This window comes from Cuculus canorus, chromosome 11 (genome assembly GCF_017976375.1).
Source record: "Cuculus canorus isolate bCucCan1 chromosome 11, bCucCan1.pri, whole genome shotgun sequence".
Lineage (NCBI taxonomy): Eukaryota > Metazoa > Chordata > Aves > Cuculiformes > Cuculidae > Cuculus > Cuculus canorus.
The window spans coordinates 19,589,068-19,615,380 of record NC_071411.1 but is presented as its reverse complement, the minus strand read 5'-3'; the positions used below and the strand labels follow the sequence as shown (position 1 = coordinate 19,615,380).

Below are 26,313 nucleotides of genomic sequence, written 5' to 3'. Positions count from 1 at the left end.
GCAAGAAATATCTGTATCTGTGTTAAGTGGCATTGAATTATAATCATGAGATGTTCTTTGCAACACTTAATGTACTAGCGAAGTAATGGCTGGCCTGGATCAGCCTGCCCTTTCCATAATCATGAAGTATAATAATTAGAGAAGCATTATTCCAAATAATACACTTTATTGGAGCCTAGGATTTACATAAAGATAGTATGAGCGACTTTATTAATGGGGAAGTACATTTTGCAGACTGGAGTTGGCGTCAGCTTTGTCTGAATCTCCATTAGGCAGGAATACTCCACTGCTGAGCAAGCGTAAGAGCTATTTTAATTGTCCAAACAGATGTCTTTTCTAATATACTTCTTTATCTAAGAGAGCAAGTTGTTCCTAGAAGCCAAGGACAATAATTTTACCTTCCCTGTTTTTTTCTGTAAAGTCGGTTTGGGTTTGGTTTTGTTTGTTTGTGGTTTTTTGGGTGGCCATTTACAGTAATAGCACACTAAGGCAGAGTTCACAATGTGTTTTTTCCCCCTTTATTGTCACATAGTGAATTTAGAAAGAGTAAGAGAGACAAATGGCATAGTTCTGATGTTATCAGGACATTTCAGGGTAGAAAACAGCAAACCTGAGGCTATTTCTTGGCCTCATCACAGTGGGTACCACTCAGTATTGCTTGGCTTCTGTCCGATTAAATGTAAATGGCTGGCTAAGAATCTTGTTTCATACTTGTTGCAACTATGAGTAACCCACTGATTATTAATTCTGATTAGTCATTACCAATGCTTGATAAATGTCCTGCTGCACAAGGAAGAGATGTGTGGGTTTTGCTTAAATCACGGTCTTCATAATTTTGACAGTGTGTTATGAAGAAGTGGCTTCAAATACTTCTCATAGGCTGGGCTTATCTGTTCAGAAAGAGAATGTGAAAGGGAAATAATAGTTCTTAATAAGAAAGAAAAGGCTATAATTTTTTCTTAAGGATGATCTCTGAACTATAGAAAGCTAGACTATCCCAAACAGCCCGCTACTTCAGCCATGCAAGATCTTTCCCTGTTGTACGCGCTGTCCTTCATGACAAGTACGCAATACTGATTCCCAAGTAGGACAGTATATTATTTAACTTCAAAAACCATGCTTGAACTTGAACGTTTGCCAAAGGCAGATTTGGTGTTAGGCTGTAGAATTTCAAAGCACTGCTGATTACCACAGTAAAAATCTCACTTAAGGCAAAATGAGTTTTCAAACAGAGCAATTGCTATTTGCATCATGCAGAATTTTACATTAATCCACAACACGAATGAATTAAGAAGTGAAAGTAAAGTGCTAAAGACCATGAAGGTTGAAATTGCCTTAACATCTCTATTCCTTCTGGTTAAACATATTATTAAGGAAATTAAGTATTGCACTAGTAAAAGCCCCAGTGAATGGAAAATACCCTGCAATCAGTGGCTCTTGCAGCCATGTAATGTCGTGTAATAATGTGTAAACTATGGAAGCAGATTTTTGGTTTAGCTTATTTCATACAATATTACCAAAACCACCTTGGTGGCACCTGACAGTCCAGCTCCCAGGTCCCAGCTCCAGTACCAGGGGCTGCAATTCATCCTTAGGTTAAATGTCTGAGATAAGACTGTAGGTGGCATAACTGGAGTATCACAGGTGATTGCTCAGAGTGAGACACAAAGAATTAAAGGCTCTTATTTCACTTGCTTTTATCTGCACTGCTTTTATTAAAAGAAAAGCAAACAATTTCTGTTCTGGCTAACATGGAGGTTGCCTGGCTGTAATCCAGCATCCATACCTGCTTGTTCGTTGGTGACTTCTGAGCCCACTCGTAAAGCCGTTGATAAGCCTGTCCATCGTAACTGCCAAGCGCAGAATTCAAGCTTTTATCTGTGAAGTCAAAAGCATCCACTAGTGGAACAGCATCCTTCCTATGGAGCAGATGAATGACATTCATATTACTTAAGCAGGTAGTGCTTTGCAAGGGAGGAGAATACTTAAAGTTAAACTTCAGAGTCAGTGGTCTGCATTCCTCTGTCTGAGATGCTTGTGCCAGTTTTTCCCCTTGCCTGCACTGTGGGGAAAATCCCACTTGTTTTGATTCCTCAGAAGAGGCACGTTCTACTAATGCCCTGAGTTGTCTGTACTGTTGAGTGGGAATTGGTAAGGTTTTGCAATTGTCCGGGGCCCATCCCTATTAATTTAAGACTCAATCTCCTGTCAAATATTTCCTCAGCAGATTCTGCCAGTTCTTGCTTTTGGTTTTTGTAGGTTGCTAGATAAGAGGTAATTTGTGGCCAGCTGAGTTGGGCCTAATTGCTGCAGCTGAGAGTCCTTAGAAGTGGCACATCCCCGGGGTAGCTGCTAACGAGGCGCTAAGGGTATATAAAGCCTTGCTAGGGCCTAAAGGAGGATGTCGTTAGAGCACTCGAAGGGGGGTTGGGCAGGCAACGGCTACAGGTTTTCGTTGGGGTTTTTTTTTGGTTTTGTTTTTTTTTTTTTCTTATATGTGTTCGTCTTACAAAATAGAGTAAGGTTGTTATTAGACTGATGTGAAGTACTTTGGTGATCTTCAACCTTCATCTGCTTTTAAGTATTTTTATTATCTCATTATGAGGTATTGTAGTGTTTTCCTTTTCTAGTATCTGTAAGAATATGGCAATCCTGAACGGCACAGTCCTTGACAGCACCGAGGGCTCCTCTAGCCCAAGAGCCAATCTGACAGCAGTCGGCAACAGATAGTTAGAGCGTAAAGATAGGTATGTAATGTCAATGTCGTCTCCTAAGTAAGGGAGAGTTTCTTTTTTCTGGTCTTCCCAAACAATGACATTTGTATCTATCAGTTACTTTTGGGGAAGGGCTGTTTAGGAAAGGCTAAGTCTCTTCTACAGAAGTGTGTGTATTCTTTCTACTAATGGAAAATAACTGACTGTCATTACCCAGGTAAATACTCCACCTTGCATCCTGTTAACAAGGCATGGACTAACACTAAGAAATTGCAATGAATCCCAGATATGACAATGTTAGGCTTTTGAAAACATTATGTTAAAGATCATCGCTTAACTTGAATTCTGTGATCATTTCTGACAGTGCTTGCTGTTTGACTCAGTCCTGTTCCGCTCTTGGATATGATGTATTCTTATTTCTTTCCAGACGGCTTAGATATAATTTTACACACAGCAGCAACTCGCTTCTCTGCACCATAAGTTAATTTCTTCTTTAATGAAGAGCACTGAGTAGTGAAAGATGAACCCTTTGTCAGAAAGCCTTTGTGAGTTGTGCTAAGTTAAAACTTTAGCATGTCTCAGCATTCGTGTAGTTAGTAATAAATGGAGTCAAGCAGATGCATCTGACCTGGCTGCAGGCAGGATTGTTTGGATACCAGTTGAAATTCAGCCACGGCAACAGAGTAGGCTGTATTAGCTGCAGCTTAAGCAGATTTTGCAGTGTATGATTCATTGCTGGGGCTGCGTCCTGTCAATGCTGCTCTGACTACATAATTTCCTACTTTTGCTTTACTGCAAGTAGTAGAAAGTGTTCAAGATATATAATTTAGGATTGCGTGTTACAGAACTTTAATTTTGAGATTGCAGAGGAGCTGGACACTTAGGTCTGTTTTGCTGTGAATATGAGCTCTGTGTATATGTTTCAATCAATTGCTGCCAGGCAGTGAAAATAAAAACCGAGTGAGGTGAGTGGGGATGTGGCCATAGGTACAGCAGCACCATTTTATATCTATCACAGGGACAAACTGAATAGCTGTGTATCTCCTCTTGTGCTGGAGCAGCTCACCGAATGACAGCTAGGAGGTCCAGGTATGAAGCTGTGACCATGTCCATCTGAGCTCCAGATAGGTATCCATCATGCAAGAAGAGTCCTGCGTTTGAGAAGATCCCATGTAATGCAAAGAGGTCACAAAGATGTTTCATAATCTTCTGGATGGCAGGCTTGGTCTCAAGCTTTTCCACAGTTTCTGCAAAGTTTTCCACTGAGATGTAGTGGCAGTGAGCCTGGGAAACAAATACATAGGCAGTGAATGCGTCTCGGAGCACTTTTAGTAGGCCAAATCAAACCTTCTCACCAAGAATATAAAACCTTTTCATTTCCCTGGCACTTTTCCTGTTTGTATTCTTTGTCTGTTGGTTGACGAGGCCTTTTGCATTCATGTCTTACAGCAACAGTAGAGGACAGAATTGGGGGGGAGGGGGGTAAACAGCTAGCACTGTGGTATTTACAAACCCTAGAAAACTGCTTCAGGAACCATGGTAGTACTAAATATTTCTGATGAATACTCCAAAGAGTTTGTGTGATGGAAACACACTGGAATCTGCTTGTGTTGAACAAGAAGCAGCACCAAGTCTTAAAGGTAATCATGCCTTTTCTGCTGCATACTGCATCATAAAGACAAGTGTTAAATAAGCAGATAAATTTTGCTAACCTTTGCAGCCTGCACCAGCTGCACTGTGCACTGGTTCCACGCATCATACTTTTTGACTCCTGACTGTATTATGTCCTGTAGTTTAGCTGCCGTGCTGCTTATGAGTCTGGAAAATTGAAAAAAAAAGCTTATTTAATGTGATTATAGTAGCCCACGTGCACTTATTTCATACTCAGACTTGTGTATGATCATATGACAAAATGTCATTTTGAACATTGGAATTTATCTACACTCAGTAAGAGCAAACTGAGATTGAGCAAAACCTAAGTACGCTCTGGGAGAAGCACCCAGACCACCCCAGGACTTGAAGGGTCTCTGCATTTTCAGCTTCCACGGGAGTTTACCAGGGGGTCTGCTGACTTTTTCTTGGGTGTCGTAAGGAGAGCTTGCAAAGCAAAATAAAGCAGTTATATTATTGGACTGATGTTACGTTATGTTTCTACTTTTCTACACAGGATCCAAATCCTGCTCCCATTAATTTTTTTTTTTTTTACATTGATTTGAAGGACAGCAGTGTTATCTCTGTTTACCGGGTTTTTAGAGATGACACCTATGTGACCATAAATGTGCACATAATACTAATGACACCACTCACGATGCCATTTTTCTTTGTATTGAGCAGTTGAATGGCCAGTTGAAAAGTGTGGTTTAAAGGCCACAGACAAAATGAGAGGCTCTGCATTTGCTGTGAAAGCAAACATCAGTTTCTCAGGTGTGTCAAGCTTGAACTTTCTGTACAGAATTGCACATGGTGCAGTTGCCTAAATGTTCTATTGGATTGCAACTCAGTGATGTGGTCTGGAATTTACTTAAATAATGCCATCAACCTGGTCTAGAATCAACTTTGTGGAATATAGTTGTGAGGTAGCAGATTGTTAAACTTCTGAATGTGGAAGCGGTATATTGAACATTTGATGTGGTTGTTAATCCTATATGAGTCTTTATTTTTCAGGAGCAGATGATGCCAAGTATTGTGTAACTTATATTATTTTATCTCCCTTTAAATCCAGGAAGAAGCTGAGCTCTTAAGACATTTCTGATGTAAAAAGAGAGAAAACCCCGTCTTCCATCCTCTGTACTGACCTGACAGCCGTGTGTTGATAGGCCTCTATGTAAATATCTGGATTCAGAAAATCCAACTTGCTCTTGGCTGGACACTTCCCGGGTTTCACTGCAGCCAGATATGTGACAGATGGGGGGATGGGCTGGCCAGCACTAGCTGCCATGAAGCACTTAATCAGGAACCTGGGAAGCGGGTAACAATCAGAGCAGAGTAAGGTTGTGATCCCTGGGTAGCAAATTGTTGTGCAAAATGTAAAGTGGGCTTGGGATAGGTCGCACCTTGCTGCTCCTCACCCATCAGTGGTCCAGAATGGACTCGAACAAGTAATGACCTTTTGTTTTGTGTGTTATTTGCAATATCCTGATCTGTGATGAGTCTCAGAGCTAGCCTGTCTACTATATTTAGTGCTATAGATATCTGTAATGATGAATTTTTAGGAAGAAACTTGCCGTGGCTATTGGCAGTCTCAGCAACATGGTGATTGGATACATTATCAACTTTGCAGTGTGAGTCTTAATGCTCTGCCAGTCTTACTGGTGGCTTGGTCTTGCCCTCTGTGATCCCCAAGACACAGCGACATTGTGTTAAGAAACATGAGATCCTTTCTTGGAGCTAAATACGTGTCCAAGGAGCACTACCTCCCTCCTTTATTGTTTTTTTTTGGCATCTCAGCTATGACTTAGACCAACCAGGTCTGGAAGTAAAAGGTTACAGCATTTCTTTCTTGACCTTGGTATTGATTGTGCAAGAAGAGGCAGTTATGGGTACAGAAGGGTAGCACAGAGCTACGTGGTTAGCACTTGTGTCCCTGGGAAGGGCACCGTTTTTTTCCTTTGAGTAAAACCACGTATTATTAAAAGTCTGAGCAGCTGTGGTTTCCTTCTGCTGTATTTCATGTACTCTGGATAACTGCCGGTCTGTATGTTTGGAGGAAAGTGGTGTTCTTGGAACATGGCTCACCCTCTTCCAGTATCAAACAGCTTTGCCTTTTCTGAATCAACCTTACTTTACCAGTATCATGTTACATTGGTTGCTTAAAATATAAACCACAAAACTCGTGGTTTTGCTGTACTACCAGACAAAAAGGAAAATGAGATTTGCAGATCAGTATCTACATCCATTCCTAAACCAAAAATAGAAGAGCGAATCCAATTCCAACACACCTGCCTGTTAGACAGAATACATGAATAGTTTGTCCTGAGCTGTATTTTAAGAAGGTGCTGTAAGAAAGGATTTTACTGGTTTTGGAGAAGAAGTAGTAGAGGCTTTTAGATTTACATATTTGAATTATTACCTGGCAGTCTGTAGTAACAAAATGGTGTTTTCCCCTTCATAAATACAGGAGGCAAGTATTTTAGTATACAACGAAGGGAGTCCACTCAGCAAGGAGTAACCATGTCCCCCACATGCCCGAAGGCAGACCTCTACTGCTGAAGTGCAGTACTGGGTAACCATCGCTTTAAAGCCTGAAGAACACGCATGGAGCTGTTTAAAAACACAAAGGCAGAGTGTAAATGATGGAAGTGTTTTAAAGCAGAATAAGTTTCCTTTTTTAATTGTGTGCAATTTCTGGCCATGAGCTCCTCCTTTGCATGGGGGTGTAACACCCAGCTCTTTGAGCCTGGCCTTCAGTGTCTGCCTCGGACGCTGCCTACCCTTGTGCTGGGCATGCTGTGTTCAGTTTGTGCATTTCTTGATTTTTATCAAAGAGCAGTGGCTTTGGCCACCCTTGTTCAGAGCGTGTTTTCATTTTAGGCTTCCAGCTGTAAAATCTTATGTTCTACCTAAAAAAGTAAAATTTTGGGGTTTGGCTCAGAAATAAATATTTGCATGTGCATTTGTGAAATAATGCTTTGTGCCACCAGCTACTGGGAACAAGGTTTTTATCAGACGGGCACGCTTTTTAAGGCCTTTTCACTCTGGAGTAGTTCCCAAAATCCAAAACTTGGAGCAGTAAAGCAAATACTGCAAATATGTTGCTGACTGGTCATAGACCTAGGACACACCATTTGATCTCTTAGTGCTGCTTCTTTCTCCAGTTGTCTAGTGATGAGAGGAATGCTTGTTCAGTTTGCTAAAATACTTTGATATTTAGAGATGAGAAATGCTGTACAAGGTAATTCTGCTGCCACTCACCTCTGGCAATGTGTCAAAGTTCTTCCTCTGGACCTCTTTGTACCCCCTGTCTAATTGCTCCTGCAGGTAGTTGTTGATGAAATGAAAGGCATAGGCTGCTGCCAACTGGGGCAGCAGTTTTTCTTGCTGAGTCTGGTAGTCAAGGATTTTTGCTTCCTGTTCCCTGTTGGAAGACAGTTGATGAAGTAGGGAAAGTGTGGACACAGGCGTACTGTTAGCTTACCTACTGCATAAAGGAAAACAGCATTTTTCGTTATTGAGAAGCAGTAAGTGAAGAGGACTGAGCCGATGTCATAGCGGCCAATCTGCCCAGCTTGTTAAGCTGCTAGAGAAACAAGCCCACCGAGGGAAAAAGGGATTTTTCTGCTGTATTGGTGAAACAGCCTAACAGAGCAGAAAAGGCTCTGTGTGATCAGTCAGTACAGAGGGAGAACAGGAACTGTGAGAGAGGGTGAGGAGGAATCCTTCAAGGACAGCAAGTTTTTTAGGTGTTATAGAGGGGGGCGGTGGCGCTGCACCCTGAAAAACTTTTCAAACTCCACCTTTGTGGCCTTTGTGTAGATAGGTTTCTCTGAAAATATTTGAGTCTAAATTATTCTAAGCTTTCTGAGTTTTTTTTATATGTTCTTTGCCACTTTTGCTATGGTTAGTACACTCAAGACTTTGAATGATGAAACTGGCTATTATAATAGTTCAGCATGCTGTGTTCTTTGTTTAGTTTGCATTTGAATTAAACCATGTTCTCATTACGATCTTCTTGCTTTTCAAAGAAGATTGAAGTGGAAATTTCTTGAAATCCATTCAAATGAAAATATCTATTTAAAAACTAAAGCGATTCTTACCAGACTAATATAATTCGGGGTTGTAAAGTGCGGATATTGGAACTGTGGATGGTGGAAGTTACTTTAATATTGTGCCCACTAGTAGAATGCTATGGAATTCAGCATCTTGTCCACTTTGTCAGGATTCTGCTGAGTTACGGATTACAGGGAAGACCAGTTATAAGAAAAATAAGTTGCCCTTGTGAACCGCTGTGGTTTTCAAACTATGAAATTCATCGCAGAAAGAATTGTAAACTTTGGCTGAATCTGATGAATGTAAATAATTGGGAGGCATCTTTGTAATACCCTGTCTGAGTCAGGAAATAAGCCAGCGTTGTACTGAAGGATAAGATTAAAAGTAGAAATATGTATCGGTGGGGGACAAGATGGTATATGGTCCCCTTCCCACTACTTGGACTTGTGTGCCATTACCCAGGGTTTAATTTGGACTGCCGTCGAACCACAGAGTATCGGATGGCAATGGTGCAAGCTTTCATTAGAGGTATTATAACTTCATCAGAAATGATGGAAATGCGCACTGTAGTCATTGGAAAATAGTTAATCTTCTCTGTCCCCCGTGTCACATAGGTGCCATCCGGTTGAACCTAGAGTAAAGAGAGGATGTTAAATGCCACTTTCTTCAATACTAGGATGGTTGTGTAATCTATCTATAGAATAAAATGGACATAGGAACCCTTCATTGAATACAAAACTCAATGTTTTTATGTATGATGGATGAAACATCCATTTGAAGAGATAAACTCTTAGTGCTTCTGGCTCAGACAGGTTATGCCTGCCCTGTGATCCCCACCTTCTGAATGTGGAATCCCTGATACCGTGTTTCATTTAGGATTCAAGTAACTTCTGCCCCTGATAAAACCTCAGCGACTTGTGGACACCTCAAAGGAAGACTCTTGTCCTAAATATAGGCAAGTCCCTGTTGTCTCTCTGGCTGTGCAGTGAGAGTCTTGAGAGTGCAGTCTCTGATCTGAGTTCATACATACCTCACAAAACTTGTTGAGCATGTTCTCCCTGGGGACATGAACCTTCTGCAGCATGAGGTAGCCATTGTCAGTATGCTCAAAACTCATTTTGGGACCGATGTCTCCTGCAGTTATGCCTGCAGTGGGAGAAAACATGACCTGCTTGCTTCCACTCGAACTTTTTTGTCCCCATTTTGCAGCAGTCTGGGATCTCAGAGGAAAGGCACATTCAGCTCTGCCTCTTCCCCAGCATGGATGATCCTGCCTGAGGGATGAAACAGGCATTTGAATGCCTCGTTTTTTCTATGACTCATCTGTTACTAGGATTAGGTGAGGTCTGAACTGAGGTATTAATGTAGAGGTGATCACAGCAGCCTGGACTTTTGGTTAAGAAGAGGGCTTAGGATGCAATAAATCTTTTTTTAAATGTAAAGGTTGGGTTTAATGATAGCTATGCCTTGGGTACATACCTCGGTTTGTTTTTGGCAGTTGTAACTCCCTGTGCTCACTCTCCCTAGCCAAGGTTTTAGAAAACATTTAAGAGCAAAACAGAGAGAGCACCTGTACAAGTGCTGCAATGTCTGGAGTCATTTACCTGGGCAGAGTGAATGGTCCTGAAGGCTGCGTATCTGCACGATGAAGGGATGCACACCGTAACACTTCCCATGGATGTACAGCTGAGCAAAGACCACCGTGTGTGTTGCTGACCTTCCCACTATAAGAAGACAAACAGCTCCATTCCCTTAAGGTACAAGCTCAAAGACTTCCACAGTTAAGAGCAGTCAGTGCTAATTGTGTGTTAGGTCACTGTAGGTGTGATCCAAAAATGATGGAAGCTCGAGATTGCCTAAATCTGTTTTCTGAACCCGCTCTTGGCTCTCAGAAGCTGCATCATCCTTCTTTCTCTGTTGCTGCCTGTGAGGCTTGGATGAACAGTTTGCATAAACAGATGAGAAAAAGTAAGTAGGTGAAGTTCATGCAGTGCTGAGAGACTGGGAAGTGCTGTGGCTGTTACAGTAACTCCAGTTATTTGCTGTGAAATACCTTCCTGGAGGGAGCCATGAATTTCACACTTAAATCCTTTATGCTGAGACTGGCTGATTACTTGAATCCTTTATGCTGATGACCCCCCTGAGATTTTCAGTAGCCTCACTATTACTTAAAAGATGAGATTGATTGCAGCAGAGGCAGGAGTTTCCCTGAGGGAAGTTCTCCAGTCCTGCCTGCCACCAAAGAGATTTTACAGATCACAGTGGGCTCCCTTCTGGTCTTTGGACTTGTACAAACTACTTTGGTCTCTTACTTGCCTCTTGATGTGTGCCTCTCTTACTGATGTCCTCTGCTCGCACCTAATGCCGCAAACACAGAGCTCAAGCAGGGCAGCCCGGGTAACTGAAGGAGGCAAATGAGGAAAACCGAAGTATTGTGTGGTACTTACTATCTCCAGGCCACCACTTCATGGCAGAGATCGTTGGTGTGTTCAGTATAAACTCCTGGGTAGTGATATCAAAGACTGCTGTTGTTTCCAAACCCTGAAGATAAGTTCCTTTAAAAAAAAAAAATATATATATATATATATATATGTCCTGGTGTATGACAAGGATGGAGTGGGGGATCCCTGGAGGCTGGTGTGGATATTACCGAGGGTTTGTGATTTACCCTCCTGCCGAGAACAATGGGACAATGCTCCCAGTGACACCACACCATCTCCTGCAAAGAACTCTTGAGCCACATGGTACTCAGGAATGCTACCTAGTTCATGGTAACAACCATCATCTTCGGCAAGTTGCCTGGCTGATTCCCCCCCCAGTGATGGTGACTACTTGCTATCTAACCATAAGCTTTCACTCTTTGCCTTATTATCTTTTCCACACTGGCAAAACTAATGCCAGCACATCTCTAGCTTGCAAAGAAACCCTGAAGATGTCCACCTCTAACATTTAAGCGGCATTTTCCCCAGCAGACACCCCTGCCCCAGTGAAGCACAGACAGCTTGAACCCAAACCCCACAAGAATCTGGTCCAGAGCCTCTAGTTCTATGGAAAAGCTGTTTTTCCTTTGTAGCCTTACCGTGCCCTAATTCAGTCTGAGCATAGCTTCCAATGACCCGATACTGGGTGGCCAGAGGAATCCATTTGGCAATCTGTTTGTCAGAGCCCAGCACCACAATGCTTCTCATGAAGACGCGGTGAAGGAGAAATGCAAAATCTCCTGACAGTGCCCTGCAGAGAAGGCACAAGGATTATTTTTAGGCAGATGAAGTTCCAGAGATGTGATGAATGAGGCGGTGATACTGTGGTGGTCATCAGACATACTGCCTGCTGCCTTTTGATTTTTGCATTGTGACACCTTGCCCAACATCCAGCATCAACACACTATTGCAGAAAAAAAGGGTTCTTCCACGCTTATGTTGTTCCTTCTTTCATAACAAAGTTTGCTTAAGTCTTGCTAGCTCATTATTTCACTTGCTCTTGGAGGAATTATCTGCCCTGATGATGATCTCCTAAAAAGCCCATTTCCAAAGCTCCTGTGGCTCTAATAGCTTGTGAGTCCTTTGTATCTTCACTTCATAGGACTTTTTTTCATGATTATTTAAGTCACATTTTAAGGCTGAGGTTAAAAAAAAAAAATCGACCACCCTACCCTAAACCCCCTAAACCCTGGTAATTCTCTGTGGGGCGCATTAGACTGAATTGAATATGCAGGCATCTGAGATCTGCATTTCCTGAACCTTCCCATTCCTATTCTGGGGAAATACCTCAGTACCATGGGTTTGTTGCTGTACTATTCTCTTAGTGTTTGCTGCCAGTCACTGTGAGTGAACAATTACTGGGGTTCATGGAGATCTGACCTGACTTGAGATGTCTTTTTTCTTACAGAAACATTCAAATAGAATCGTAGAATGGTTTGGGTTGGAAGGGACCTGAAAGCCCTTCCAGTTCCACCCCTGCTGCCACGGGCAGGGACACCTCCCACTGGATCAGGCTGCCCAAGGCCCATCCAACCTGGCCTTGAACACCTCCAGGGATGGGGCAGCCATTTGTGTTTGGGATTGCCCTTACCAAGATGCAGGACCTTGCATGTGGCTGTGTTGAACTTCATGAGGTTCACACAGGCCTCCCTCTTAAGCCTGTCCAAGTCCCTCTGGATGACATCCTGTCCCACAGGTGTGTCACCCGCACCACTCAGCTTGGTGTCATGGGCAAACTTTCTAAGGGCGCAGTTGATCCCACTATGTCTCTGACACATAAATAAAGAACTAAATGAACACATTCTTTTAACATCTGGTTTATTGACTGGCCTGGTGAGGTCCTTCACTGTTGCCAGCTGATAAGGCTAAAAAGCACCATTCCAGACGCTGTATATCGGAACTTGGGCATGGTAATTTCCATGGTGCAAATAAGAAACTCTTTTAAGCTTTTTGTCTGTGAGAAATCGTATGAAAATATGAGCAATATAGCCCCTCTTCCTGGCATTCCTCAGAATACGGTTGAATTACCTCAAATAGGTAAGTACCTGTGCTTTCACATATAAAAGTAAGTGTCTCTGCTTTTCTCAGTAGCTTGTATGGCCGTTAGCACATTGCTTTACTGCAGCATCTCATTCTAGATAGATACCTTTTTATTGTTAATAAATGACTATAACATTTCTTTTATACTGGCCCTGAGAGAATCAGTCATGCTGAGAAAGTGTAGGGGGGGAAATACAAGCAAAGAAGTTAAACTGCTTTGATTAACAGGAAAAGACTTAATAAACCCTTTGCAGCCCATCCAGAAATATTGTTACTTTAACTGCAATTTTATAAAGCTGGCTTTTAAATGTGCACAAGTGATTCACTCTGTCTGGCATCAGGACTGTGTGAGGTAGAGCTTGGTGCTCACCTGGTGTTTCAGCAGGCTGTGCTCTTACTGGAGCAAAACAGTCGTGCAGGGCTGGCCCTGACGAAGCCCTTGGCATCAGGGGGCCTCATAAAAAGCAAGCCTTGGTGGGAGAGATGATTGTGTTTCGTCAGGTATTTAAAATCTGATGGGATTTCTTTTTCCTCTGAGGCAGGAGTAGAGAGCTGCTTTTTATTGGGAATATAATGATCAAGTCCAAGAGCTCTTGCTGGAAGATTTCCCCCTTTACTTATCCCATTTGCTGTAGGCAGCAAAAAGCTTAGTGTAAAATATCATCTTTCATATGATGAATTATTGGAAAGTGACAGAGTGTCAGCAGTGATTTGTGCAGGCATTGCCCTTTTGAATGATGCTTTTGAAGTTACACCTTCTTACTGGGCATGTAACCCCACCGGACTGACAGTGTGCACTGGGCGACAGCAAACTGGTACTTTTATTTTATTACAAGGGGGAAAGAAGGAGGAGCAAGCAATTAAAATCAAAATATGGAGTTCAACCCCATGCAAAGGGTTAAGAAATATTTTTTTAAGGAAAGGATTGTGAAAAATATTTTATTCCATTTACCTAACAACTAAGGTTTTTCCTTTTTTTTCTTTTTTAAAAATACAACATGGATTTTCTAGATGGAGAAAATATATTTTAAATTTATCTGGAAGTCAGTGACTGAAACAGCACCGCTTCCAATTCTGCTTATATATTTAAAAATGTCTGAGGGGCAGTATGAGAGCTGTAGCACAGGTAAGGAGCTTGCCAAAGTGGAAATACTACACTGGGGATGTGAACTGCTATGATCTATAATGCTGTACTCATGTGCTGCTCTTTGAGAAGTTCTCTGCCGTGCATCATCATTTTCCTTTTTCCCAAGTGTGCTGCTAAAATAAAAACCTGCAGCACGATTCTTCCAAAACCTTATTTGTCAACCGCTGCCCTTTCCAAGCCTTTGCTGAAGCTGATTCTTGCTAGCATACAAAACTTTTAACAAAAAATCAGTTGCACGTATAAAAAAATAAATAAAAATCACCTGTAAATGTACTTAGATTCAGGTCCGTTCTCAGTCCATCCCATCTCACGCATCTTTATTTGGAGGTGAACAGCTTTTCTGACCGCTGCTTCGTACCTCTCATTCTGGCTCTGGAAATACTGATTTTCTCTGCTAAATACAGGGTCGCTTTCGATAGCTTCCACTGCAAAGGAACATAAAAGAGTTGGTTCTCCTGGAGCTGAAGGGGCGTGGGCAGGACCTTAAGTCCTGCTCCAGAGGACTTCCAAAGACTTTAATGAGTAGGGTCATGCAAATGAATGGTGGGACTTTTTGGGTGACTGCAGGTAGGTTTTAGTTTGTCAGTGCTGACTCTGATAGCTATTATGATGTCTGAAAAGTGGTGCGCTTGGGGAAGAATGAGGGGAGAGAAACAGAGGGCGCCTGAGAAAAGGGTCTGTTGAGCAGACATAGTGACCCTGGTCAGGATCTCTGAGGCGACTTTGTGCTTCAGGCACAAAATGCCCTGGATCCCCAGCTTCTAATGGCTGTTCCATGCTGTGATGGCAGCAAGAACTGCTGGATTTTGCCCAGAGGGTGGCTGATGACTGGAGCTGCTGAGTGTCCCACTCAGCACCCACACTTTGGCTCAGGACTTTATCAGGCCTTTACAGCACTGTGAAGTGATTGTTGGGTTTGCTTTCTTTGTCAGCCTGAAAGTTCCTGCTGCTCACTTTTTGCCTTGAAACCTTTGAGTCTGTTCATGTTTAAGGTTTTAGTGACCTCCAGTTGCACCGTGAAGCATGCGAGCTGTGCAATTTTCTTTTGATAATGGTATAACATGTAGTTACAGAGACAAAAAGATTGGTTTTTTCTGTTCTTTCTCAGCACACAGTCATTTTTTGGCACACCTATCATGAGTGAGAAGTGCCTAGTCTAGCTGAACCAACTCACACAAGGAATTCCCCACCTGGATCTGCCTGATGTGCTGAGGCGTGTTGCTGACTGCAGTTCACGCATGGTGAGCATTGCTGTGCAGCAGCGCTAGCACCCACATGCACCCCCCTTGCACAGAGATGCTCACCTGTGTGACCGTCAGTCCTCGTACTCCAGTTTAACCAGTTTTGCTAGAGATACTGGGGATGGGAGCAGGGAAGACGTAAAGCTTCAGAAAGTGGGAGTGGCTGCAGAGGAGTCGTGTTGATTTATACTAACAGAGAACTCCATTTCCATGGTCCCACTTTTTTAAGAGAGAGGTGATAAACAAATACTCAGAAGCACAAAACCGACCATGCTTCAAAGGCAGAGCAGAAACAGTGGGAATGCAGGCATGCACTGTACCAGCCTCCAGCCAGGGGCTTTGTAAGGCTCACTCACCCACTGCTCTACGTATCCGAGTGTGCTCCGCACCACCATCCAGCCAGGCTGTAAGCTTTTCCACACTGAAGGAGGCTGTTTGCCTCTCGCTGGCGAGGTCAGGATTCACACCGTTGAAGACTGAGCCCTGCGAGTACTTGCTGGTCTCTGGCAGAGCCATCCTGGAGGCTGAGCTGCTCTGGGAAGGATGGGGCTCGTTAGGTGCTGGCACTCCTTCAGTAGGTCGTTGTAGGTGTTGGGTGCAGTAAGGAGCAGTTTCAATGTTTTGGCCAAGGTTTCTTATGAGGTGTGGCTGAGGGAACTGGGGCTGTTTAGTCTGGAGAAGGGAATGCTGAGGGGAGACCTCATTGCTCTCTGCAGCTCTCTGAAAGGAGGCTGTAGCAAGGTGTGTGCTGGTCTCTTCTCCCAAGCAAGAAGTGACAAGGATGAGAGGAAATGGCCTCAAGTTGCGCTGAGGAGGTTTAGACTGGCTATTAGGAAAAATTTCTTCACATAAAAGGTTGTCAAGCATTGGAATAGGCTGCCCAGGGAAGTGGCAGAGTCACCATCCCTGGAAGGATTTAAAAGACACATAGATGTGGTGCTTACGGACATGGTTTGGTGGTGAACTTGGCGGTGCTGGGTTAAGGGTTGGACTCAATGATCTTTTCCAACCTGAACAATTCTGTGATTCTGTGTTGCACATAGAATCCTGGGGCATTGCTCCCTGTACTGCAGGGCACTCTGCTCAGCAAAACAGGTGTAGGAGCGTACTTTGTACCTCAACAGGCACATTTCCATGTTAGTTTAAAAAAACAAGCAGGGGTTGCATGAATATCTAGGCACTGCCTTTGTCCTCATGGCAATGATACAGACAATGAAAATTTAGGGCGCTTTTAAGAGCTCAAAATGCAGGTTTTATATATATATTTTTTTTTAATATTTTTCTTCATCAACCTGTCTGCACTATTTTCTGGGAAGTTACTGCTGGAATGCCCACAACTAGGTGTTAGTGTTCAAGGGGCATCTGGCCTGTCTCCCTACCCGGCTGCCACAGCTGCTCTTCCCAGGCTGCCTCCACCAGGCTTCACATTAGCTCCTACCTTTGTAATCCCTGCATCAGCAGGATTTGTAGCAAGGATACAGGTAAAAAAGTGTGAAATGAAATTTTCCCCCTTGCCTCCTAAACTGTTTTTCATGTTATTGCTCAGAGAGGTGGTGGAGTCCCCACCCCTGGAGGGGTTTAAAAGCTGGGTGGATGAGGTGCTGAGGGATGGCTTAGCAGTGGACATGTACAGTTGGACTCAATCTCAAAGGTCTTTTTCCAACAAAATGATTCTATGAAAATTTAAACTCTACATAGAGTCTCACAGAGATGCTCTTAATTCCCACTTTTTTGATACTCAGGCCTTTAACTCAAGGTGACCCCTTTAACTCCCTTCACTCCGGGTGCCCTTTTAACCAAATGTGTCCCTTTAACCCCAGGAGCTCCCTTTCACTCCAGGTGCCCCTTAAACCCCAGGCACCTCTTTAACTCAAGGTGCCCCTTTAACCCATGGTGTCCCTTTCACTCGAGGTGTCCTTTTCACTCCAAGTGTCCCTTTAACCCTGGGTGCCCCCTTTAACTCAAGGTGTCCCTTATACCCATGGTGCCCCTTTCACTCCAGGTGTCTCTTTAACCCTGGGTTCCCCCTTTAAGTTTAGGGGCCCTTTAACCCAAGGTGCTACTTTCACTCAAGGTGCCCATTTAACCCCAGGTACCCCTTTCACTGAAGTTGCCCTTGAACCCAAGGTGCCCCTTTAACCCTGGGTCCCCCTTTCACTCTGGGTGCTCTCTTTCCGGGTGCCCCTTTAACCCTGGGTGCCCTTTCACTCCGGGTGCCCCTATAAACTAAGGTGCCCCTTCACTCAAGCTGTCCCTGTAACCCTGGGTGCCCCCTTTTGCTCTGAGTGCCCCTTTAACTCAAGGCCCCCCTTTCGCTCTGAGTGCCCCTTTAACTCAAGGCTCCCCTTTCGCTCTGAGTGCCCCTTTAACTCAAGGCCACCCTTTCGCTCTGAGTGCTCCTTTAACTCAAGGTGCCCTTTAATCCCAGCTGCCCCTTTCACTCTGGGTGCCCCTTTAACCCCGGGTCCCCCTTTCACTCTGGGTGCCCCTTTAAGCCTGGGTGCCCCCTTTAACTCCAGGTGTCCCCTTTAACTCTGGGTGCCCTTTAACTCTGAGTGCTCCTTTAACCCATGGTGTCCCATTAACCCCGAGTGCCCCCCTTCTCGGTGCCCCTTTAAACCTGGATGCCCCTTTCACTCAGGGTGCCCTCTAACCCCAGCTGTCCCCGTAGCCCAAGGTGCCCCTTTAGCCCCACGCCCCCCTTTCACTGTGGGTGCCCCATCTCTGGGTGCCCCCTTCAACTCAAGGTGCCCTTCAACTCCGGGTGCCCTTTCCCTCCCAGGTGCCCTTTCTCTCCGGGTGCCCTTTCTCTCCGGGTCCCCTTTCTCTCCGGGTCCCCTTTCCCCAGCCCCCCCTCCCCGTACCTGTCTCCGCTCCCGCGCCTGCGCCGCTCCCGCCCCGCGCCGGGTCCCTTCCGCACAAACCCTTCCGTTCGTACGAAAAGGCGGGAAAATCAAACTCTCTAAGGGTCGTTTTGGAGTTTTAGCGAGCAAGCGGCCTTTATCAACCTAGGCAAGGCGAGGAGTCATGGAATCGTAGAATCACCAGGTTGGAAAAGACCTCTTGGATCATCGAGTCCCACCATTCCTCTCTGCCACTGAGCCATGTCCCTGAGCACCTCCTCTGCCCGTCTTTTAAACACCTCCAGGGATGGGGACTCCCCCCCCTCCCCGTGCAGCCTCTGACAGGGCCCCATCACCCCTTGCTGTGAAAATTTTTTCCTGATACCCAGTCTGACCCTCCCCTGGTGCAGCTTGAGGCCATTCCCTCTTGTCCTGTCCCCTGTCACTGGGGAGAAGAGCCCAGCTCCCTCCTCTCTGCAACCTCCTTTCAGGTAGTTGTAGAGAGCAATGAGGTCTCCCCTCAGCCTCCTCTTCTCCAGGCTGAACAACCCCAGCTCTCTCAGCCGCTCCTCGTAACCCTTGTTCCCCAGCCCCTCACCAGCTTCGTTGCTCTTCTCTGGACACGCTCCAGAGCCTCAACATCCTTCTTGGACGAATCTCCCATCAGTATTGTGCAATGAGACCAATGAATATGGTTGGACTCAATCTCTGAGGGGTGAGGAACACTCGTTCACTGGTAAAATATTGACAAAGTCTTCAAAGCAAAGGCAATAATAGTTTTATTTTGCAATTCAGCACTGAATCAGAAGCAGTGGGCATATATACTAGTTTTACACAGTTCTTTGTCTAAATTCCTAAAGAATGTGTATTTTTGAGGTTATCCAACCATACCGGGAAACTTCCTTCGGGTTCTCTCTTGGCCTAAAATAGTTACATCTTACAAGACAAGCATAGCAATAAATTCTTGCACCTCTAAGAGAGTGTTTATCCTTTCAGGTTATTCATCCGTGTCTGGAGATTGTTTGCATATTATCTTTTGATATAAGACAGATTTATATTACAAGATAATTAAACATACAAACCAGCTGCAGCAAAACTTATCAATTAATTCTCACAGAGTTCTTTTCCAACCTGGTGATTCTATGATTATGATTTCTGTGAGATGAGAGCTGAGGACAGAGTGCATTTCCTACATACATCCATTTGTAGGAATTTTGCCAGTAATCTTACATGTATTCTATCACTTTCCAAGGTCTAATTCTAATGTTATGAAACTTTGCAATGGTCAAAACTCTTGCTAATTTGGAGCTGGCTTCAGCTTTTTACTTGATCTTGCCCTTAACATAAGAAGAGATTTGAAGCAGGTGATTACAGAGGAAGAGACATTTGTTCAGCACAGATCATACTTCACACAGGGCATTATGAACTTCAAAGAATGAATAGTGTCTAGAAGAAAAGCGTCTGAAAGAAAACATGCTATCAGAGGGACATTGTGTCTAAGTACGTAAAACCACAACTGCTTAGATAAAACTTTAATTTAGCTTAAATCAAAATATTCCACTTTTGTAATAGTAACTACTTCTTGTATCACCATGATTCTATGATTTTTTTTTTTTTTCTGTCTTCTCAGGATGGAGGACAGTACCCTTCAGGCGCTCACTGCTCCTTCCCCATGGATTTGGCTTGCTTAAGGTTTTCTCAGCTCACTTATGGCACTGGCCTTAGTTCTCACAGTCTGAGCTGCAAACCAGCAGCCTGGGGATGTGCCTCACAGGCTGGGTCATGGAAGGAGGTGAAGGGACTTTGCCATGGGGTGCATACTGCCTTCATTGTCAATGATGCTGAATCTGTGCCTGCTGCAGCCTGTCACGGTGTCTAGCAGCCAGCAACTCACACCACCCTGGCTACATCAGTATGAACCCGATAGAAGAGGAGTCCCTCCTGTCCACAGCTCATCGGTGAGTTTGTGCTGCTGCTCTTGTCTTTTGCTGGAAACTGCTCTGTCAGGTAAAGAGGTGAAACAGGTGGGATTCACTGTACCATAGAGTTGCTTTAACGTGAGAAGTTAAAGGATGGGAAATCAGATATAGTTTTGCCTAACTCTAATTTTAAGCTTGAGCCTGAGTGAACCAAACCCTCTTGTCATGAGGACAAGAATAAATCAGAACAGCTGACTGTAGTGCAAGCAGTGTGCTTATGCATAGTGGATGGTGCACTAGGGATGAGTCTGGTAGATTAAAGATGCTGTGTGGCTCTGTCACACAGACGCAAGGTGTCCGATGGGTGGCTGGTTGGTATTCTGGTCTGCACTGCACAGCATCACATCTCATGGTGACTCAGGGGTGCCAGCAGTTGGGAGGCAGCAGCATCTTTCTGAGGTTATCCATGGGCTTTCTCTATTTGCTCTGCTGTTTTCTTCTGCTGGAATCAGAATTGCTTAGCGTTGTGCTTTCCAAGTGCTGTTTGCAGTTCAGCTAGCAGGTCCGGGTCTCTTGAAAGAAGAGTGAGGAATGACAGGTTGGAAGAAGTCTGCCCCTGAACCTGTTTGCAGCCTGATGCCCATGCAGGCTTGTATTTGGGCAGGCTTGGGTGCTGCCTGAGTAGGTCATTGCCAGCTTGTGCTAGGCAAGGCTGAGCTGGAGTGCCACCAGAGCTGCACACCCGGCAGCATTCTCGAACGCCTCAGCTCCATGTGCTTGCAAGTAACCCAGAGAGCTCACGGGCTTTGGTAGGAATCAACAAAATCCATAAGAGCAGCTGGCCATGGTATGTTGGAACACACTGTAATTATTATGTTGCTGATAATTTTGCACTTTCCTCCATTTCTATAAGCCCCAATGTCTTTGGTATCATGTCTGACTCACAGGTTTCATATGATGCTTTTGTTAACACAAAACCAGTCACTCTATGGCAGTTTTAGATAATTTTAGTAAATTAGCTAAACATTGATAAATCCTTAGGACATATAGGGGAGAGTTCCTGAGAAAGGGTGTTCAGCCAGGGCCAGTCTGAGGATGCCACTGGCTTGAGGAAGAAACCCGGAATTTGCCATTTCTGAGGCAGTAATGTGAAGTAAAGCAGGCAGTAAAACAGAAGGGTTCCCTTGTGGGAAATTTCACTGTAGCAAACTATCTAGGATCACTTCAGGAGTGAGTGCATACGAAAAGAAATCTCAGCATGACTTGGGTAAATTCCGAAGGTGATACTAAAAACTCTGACAGGAAGAAAAATCTAGGCAGTGGAGCAGTTTGTGCATAGCTAAAAGACAGTGTGTCTTTAAAAAACAGAAATGATTGGGTTTTACTCCTTTCTGTAGAAGAGAAACTGTAACGGTATGAATGACTGTCTTTGGCGTTTTCCCATGAAAGGAGGCATGTGATCAGTGTAAGCAGTTGTGGGACACAGCCCATCAGAACCTCGCTGGTTGAAGCACTGAAAGGTTGATAAAGCATTTTACAAAGTCCTTCCTGAATGCCCTGGCCTCGTGTCTCACTAAAGGCGATGCTCTCCAGTGAAGGTGTTTCCCATTATGTGGTACGCAAGCCACCATGAGTTGTTATTATAAGCAGCAAGTAGGTGGGAAGACATTTGGGAAGCCTGACCTGAAGAACAGGTTTAGTTAATGAGCCCTCATCCCTAATGAGGTGAGCTGACTGCCCACACCTGTGTCAGGAATGCTGCCTTAACTCCCACTGTGGCCAACCTAGCAGATACCTCGTGTCAGAGAAACATATCCAGCTGCCATCTCTGCCTTGTTCTGAGCAGGAACTTGGCATTTCTGCTGCTAAGGATGTTGCTAATGAAACTGAGAAGTCCTTTTAATTTCCTTTGCTGCATTCAGCTTTTAGTCCTGGCTCTTGGGGAGCATAGCGTGTGTTTGACCTGCACATGTGAAGCATCCTCCCTTTCTTATCTCTTTAATCTGTGGTCTTTGATTGCTGCTAAAAAAAATCTTTAAAAATAATGAAGTGAGCTCACTAGTGTGCGGATTAGCTTTCAGTTAAAAAATGGGTTATTAAATTCAATCCAAGGGCAATGTATTTCCTTGCCTTTGTAGGTCTTACCCTGCCAGGCAGGTGGGCATTAGTGGCCAATTAGAAATCAAACACGGGAAGTTTCAGTGCACAAAGCCTGATCTCACAGTTTTTATGCCCTTAAAATTTCAGCAAATTGTGATGAAGTCTAGGGATAAGCATTGGATGCAGCATTGGGTACGGATGATGAAAACAGCTCGTTCATCAGTAAGTTAACACAGCACTAACAAAGGAGTTGTTGTCAGACTTCACTAATCTTTTATGTTCATTTGGTTTATTTGGCTGTTGTCTGCTTGTGTCCTCGGAGCATTTTCAGTTCCTTGTGAAAAAGAGCAAAATATACAATCATTGTATAGTTTATTTCTTCAGAAGTGTCCACATTAAACAGTGTCAGTTAATTAAGAAGAGCTGCATGACATATATTTTTATATAAATGTATAAACACCAACACAGAGCATAGACTATATACCACATAGGCAACATACACAGTGCAAACAGTTTTCTTCCATCAATGCCCTGATAATCTGTATCTTCTGGATCTACCATGTTTTATTCAGAAATGTGTTTTATGGGCATAAAGATGAATTCTTTGAGACACAAAGATACCCCGAAATGTTCCTGGTGATGTCTACACTGATTTTTTTTTTTTGGGGTGCCACCTCCATGCTGCCATGCCATGAAGCACAAGAACATTGGGGAAGGTTTCAGGTTTTACACATTCTGGGGATGAGCCCAGCCAAAGGAGGCAGTTATCATTCACAGGGGTGAGAAGTGCTGGGTTGGAAAAAAACCTGTGATTTTGTTAAGCCAACACTTGAACAGTAAAAGCATCGTTTCCCATGTGCCCTCAAGGAGGGCTAGAGCCTGGAGCTCTTGCTAGAAGTGAAAAGCTGTGTGCCCTGCTGTGTGCCGTGGGGTTGCTAGAGCCTGACCCAGCTGCGGGGGGATCTCCCAGTGCCAGCTGCTAGCAGCTGGTTTGGTAGGTTGGTGTGTGTACGTGGCTGGGTCCCAGCTCACAGCCCAGAGTGGGCAGCTGGGTCTGAGTTTTCTGCTGTCCCTTCACCACTGGAAGGATTTCTTGTGGCTCTTTTAGCTCAGCCTGACTTAGGACAGCATGACCTGGCTCTCCCTTTCCCTTCTGGACACCCACTGAGAATGGCCCAGGCACCTCTGTGCAATCATGGACTGCACTGGTGTGTAGCCCCACTCGGTGCTTGGAAACTACATCAATGGGACACACCTTGATTTTTCCTTTTTTTTTTTTTCCCCTAGATAGTACTTGCATACTCAAGAAGACTGCAGGAAAATATTTTCAACCTTTTACTTGCTGATCTGTACACTCAACTTACCCAGACCTTCCCAGATGGCTCCCACCTAAGGACTTGCATAAATGTCCCTGTCCGAGCCTGGGTGAGCCAGTAACAATGATTTCAGTGGTGCATACGGAGTGGCAGATTGCCTTTCCTGGAGTGCATTTCTATCTGTGGCAATATTACAAATTAATTTGCTGAATTTTTTGGAGCTCTTGGATCAAGGTTATCTAATCTGTGCTATAGCTCCTCACAAAAACCCAGCACAGTAATTCTAGCTTGTTATTAAAAGTGCTGTTACCTATGGAGTATCATATAGCATTCTCCACAGCTGTATACAAACATTCTTAGCAACACCTTTTTTTTTTTTCTTGGGGAAATTTGGCTTCTTTTTTCCCCTGAAAAAAATGTTCAATGCTGCTTTTTCCTCATGTTTTTAATCAGAAACGATATGAAAAGCTTCCTTTCAGATCTTGTTTGACTCGTAGTGGCCGTATGCACTGGATTTTTGAAATAAAGACTTGTTTAGAATAAGCGTTGTGAGCAAGGGGATTGAAAACTAAGCAGAGGCAGAGCCGCAAGATGGGGCTCTTGAGGACTGAAACTGAGTTAAGGGGTTTTAAAGACCAATCTGTTGCACAAGCCCCATACCTGTATCACTGCTCTTGATGTGTGATGTGGCACAGGTTTTTTACACAAGCTGCCAGGTTGAGGAACAGTCCTCTGAAATGAAACACCCTGCTGGACCAGGGAGACTAGGAATGGATTAGTAATTTTTGAATAAATATGTGATAAATGCCCAGTTTCCCTTACTTTATGTGTGGACCCACTGAAGCTGTGGACAGTAGATATTGTTTAATCAGGTATTACCTTCCCAGCTGACTAGGTCCATTTAGGCTTGCCATTCCAGAGCCAGTGTTGCAAGGCAGCTGGTGAGTTATGCTGTTTAGGCTTTGTATCAGGACTGATGTTAGAAGCAAGAAACTAAGATCTTTCTGAAGGAGCAATTTTAGCTCTAGATGTGGACCCCTCAGGGCACGGGTACCCCATGAGTGTGGTAGGCTCATGGTGCAAATGCACCATCTATCTCAGCTTCGCTATAGTAGCAACAAGATTTTTAGCTTTGCAAGGTGACAAACGAAATGAGGCAGCTATGACCTTTGGAAAAGGGAAGGAGAAGCACTGACAAATAATTTTGTATCAGTACCTGCGTGCCCTGTAGCCTGTGTTGTTTCTAGATGTCAGCTGTGTATGGGGTATACAGGACACCAGCATGACGTGATTGCATTACTACTTCTCAACCACAGGACATTTTTGCGGGTCCCTGTGGCAGCACACACCCAGCTGCTGAGGGGCTGAAGCTCAGTAGTCAAGGGTAAGAAGTAGGTTTTCTGCCTGCTGAAACCATAGGAATCTACTGCCTGGTCACTGCACGCTTCCTTGATCACCCATGATGAAAACACTCTGCCTTTGATTTCTGCATGGGGCATTTGCCTCCCACTCAGGGTGTTGATGGTAAAGCCTAATGTATTTTCTCTCTGAGCATGGAACTGCCTAAAGAGCTTTTTTGAAACAGATTTGAAATGCGTTATAAAGGTGCTTGTGAAGAACAGTAGCACCTGCCTGTGCTGCATTGCTATCGGCACACAGAGGTTGATTTTTCTAGTAGTTCAGTAGTACAGATGTGCTGCTGGGACACAGCATTAGTGAGGCTTGACTCACATAACAGTGCAAGGCCAGTGACACTTGGGAAAGCAGTTATGGTCACCTGTACTGTTGTCAGTAATACATGGATTGTCCCTTTTCATTTCCATGCGAGGTTTCTAGGAGGTCCTCCACAGCTACACCTACCCTCCTGTCACCTCGCACCTGGCAAGCCTGCCTCCAGGAAGAAGCAGTGGTCCCCCAAACCATCCCTTTATAGACTTCCTGGGCTTAAACAGTCACTGTATCTCAAGGATTAACCAGGAGTTAGATGGGGGGTAGCATACACCCACAATGTCGGGGCAGGGAAAACCCATAATTTCTCTCTGCATCCCCTTGTGTGAGTACTTCTTCCATGAATACTGCACCTTTTCCACAGTGGTACATTCCTGGGTTAGGAGAACCTTTCTTTGTGCCTTCTACTGGAGCAAGTGTTAATAACCATGATGCGGCTGTGAATGTCCACCATGTCCAGAGATGTCAGCATGCATGTGTTAGCGCCTGCCTCGGTAGGATCCCTGGTGAGTTTTGGCAGAAGCTACACTGCTTTCTCATCCCCGGTCACTGTTGATGTTCTTCTCAGGTTTTCTTTGACTTTAATGAATTCTGGTGCATGCTCTTCCTGCTTCTCTTGCTCTTTCTCCAGCTGTAACAAAGAAGAGTTACCATTATCTGTGCATACTAAAGGACACAACCGCATTAGCTACATTTAAAAAGTGGGCTCATTATTGCTGAGGTGTCAATTTATTGTTGCCCAGAGCTTGAAGGAGTGTGTAGCGCATATGCTGGTGCTCTTTTTTTTCCAAACTGCTACACCAGAGCCATGTTAACCCCGAGCCTCATTTGCTGGTTCACTGAGACATTTTTTTTCCCTTCCAGGGAGGAATATCTCTGCCAGGAAAGCGGAAGACTGCTTCACTTCAGACATTCCAGCACTTCTGCAGCCTCTCACCCCACGACACAGGGCCCTGAGCACCCCTGTGGTGGGTGCTGCAACAATCCCCATGCTATTTGGGGTGCTTTGAACTGGAAAGCAGACCCCAGGGACACAATGTGGGGCCTGGAGGAGATCTAGGGCCAGTGGTGCGCAGAGG

The 26,313-nt window shown here is 44.3% G+C and overlaps 2 protein-coding genes across 5 annotated transcripts in view; both read right to left on the bottom strand.

The window, feature by feature from the left end:
- Positions 1–159: 159 nt before the first annotated feature.
- ACOX2 (acyl-CoA oxidase 2) lies at positions 160–18,320 on the bottom strand. Of its 2 annotated transcripts, none has more exons than XM_054076990.1 (15): positions 18,193–18,320; positions 15,685–15,862; positions 14,350–14,512; positions 11,500–11,651; positions 10,868–10,975; positions 10,025–10,144; positions 9,451–9,566; positions 8,879–9,051; positions 7,626–7,788; positions 6,784–6,974; positions 5,510–5,671; positions 4,427–4,532; positions 3,781–3,998; positions 1,787–1,919; positions 160–890 (listed from the first exon to the last, which is right to left on the bottom strand). In XM_054076990.1, exons 2-15 carry the CDS (start codon positions 15,842–15,844, stop codon positions 828–830), a joined length of 2,028 nt encoding a protein of 675 aa, XP_053932965.1. In that variant the 5' UTR covers positions 15,845–15,862; positions 18,193–18,320; the 3' UTR covers positions 160–827. The 2 variants fall into 2 exon arrangements, with proteins under 2 accessions (XP_053932965.1, XP_009565257.1); XM_009566962.2 differs by having other exon boundaries at positions 15,685–15,857; positions 18,193–18,230.
- Positions 18,321–22,474: 4,154 nt separating this feature from the next.
- Positions 22,475–26,313, bottom strand: part of FAM107A (family with sequence similarity 107 member A) — a 30,632-nt gene continuing 26,793 nt past the window's right edge. For all 3 annotated transcript variants that reach the window (XM_054076132.1, XM_054076131.1, XM_009566961.2), the window contains one exon: positions 22,475–25,865. In XM_054076132.1, the coding sequence (XP_053932107.1) occupies positions 25,758–25,865 (108 nt within the window). In that variant the 3' untranslated portion in view covers positions 22,475–25,757. The remainder of the gene's footprint in view (positions 25,866–26,313) is intronic.

Coding starts and splice junctions, on each gene's coding strand:
- ACOX2 (XM_054076990.1), bottom strand. CDS start 15,844: ATGGCTCTGCCAGAGACCAGCAAGTACTCGCAGGGCTCAGTCTTCAAC. Junction 14,513..15,684: donor TCGGATACGTAGAGCAGTGG/GTGAGTGAGCCT, acceptor GTTCCTTTGCAG/TGGAAGCTATCGAAAGCGAC. Junction 9,052..9,450: donor TGCTCAACAAGTTTTGTGAG/GTATGTATGAAC, acceptor TCTTTACTCTAG/GTTCAACCGGATGGCACCTA.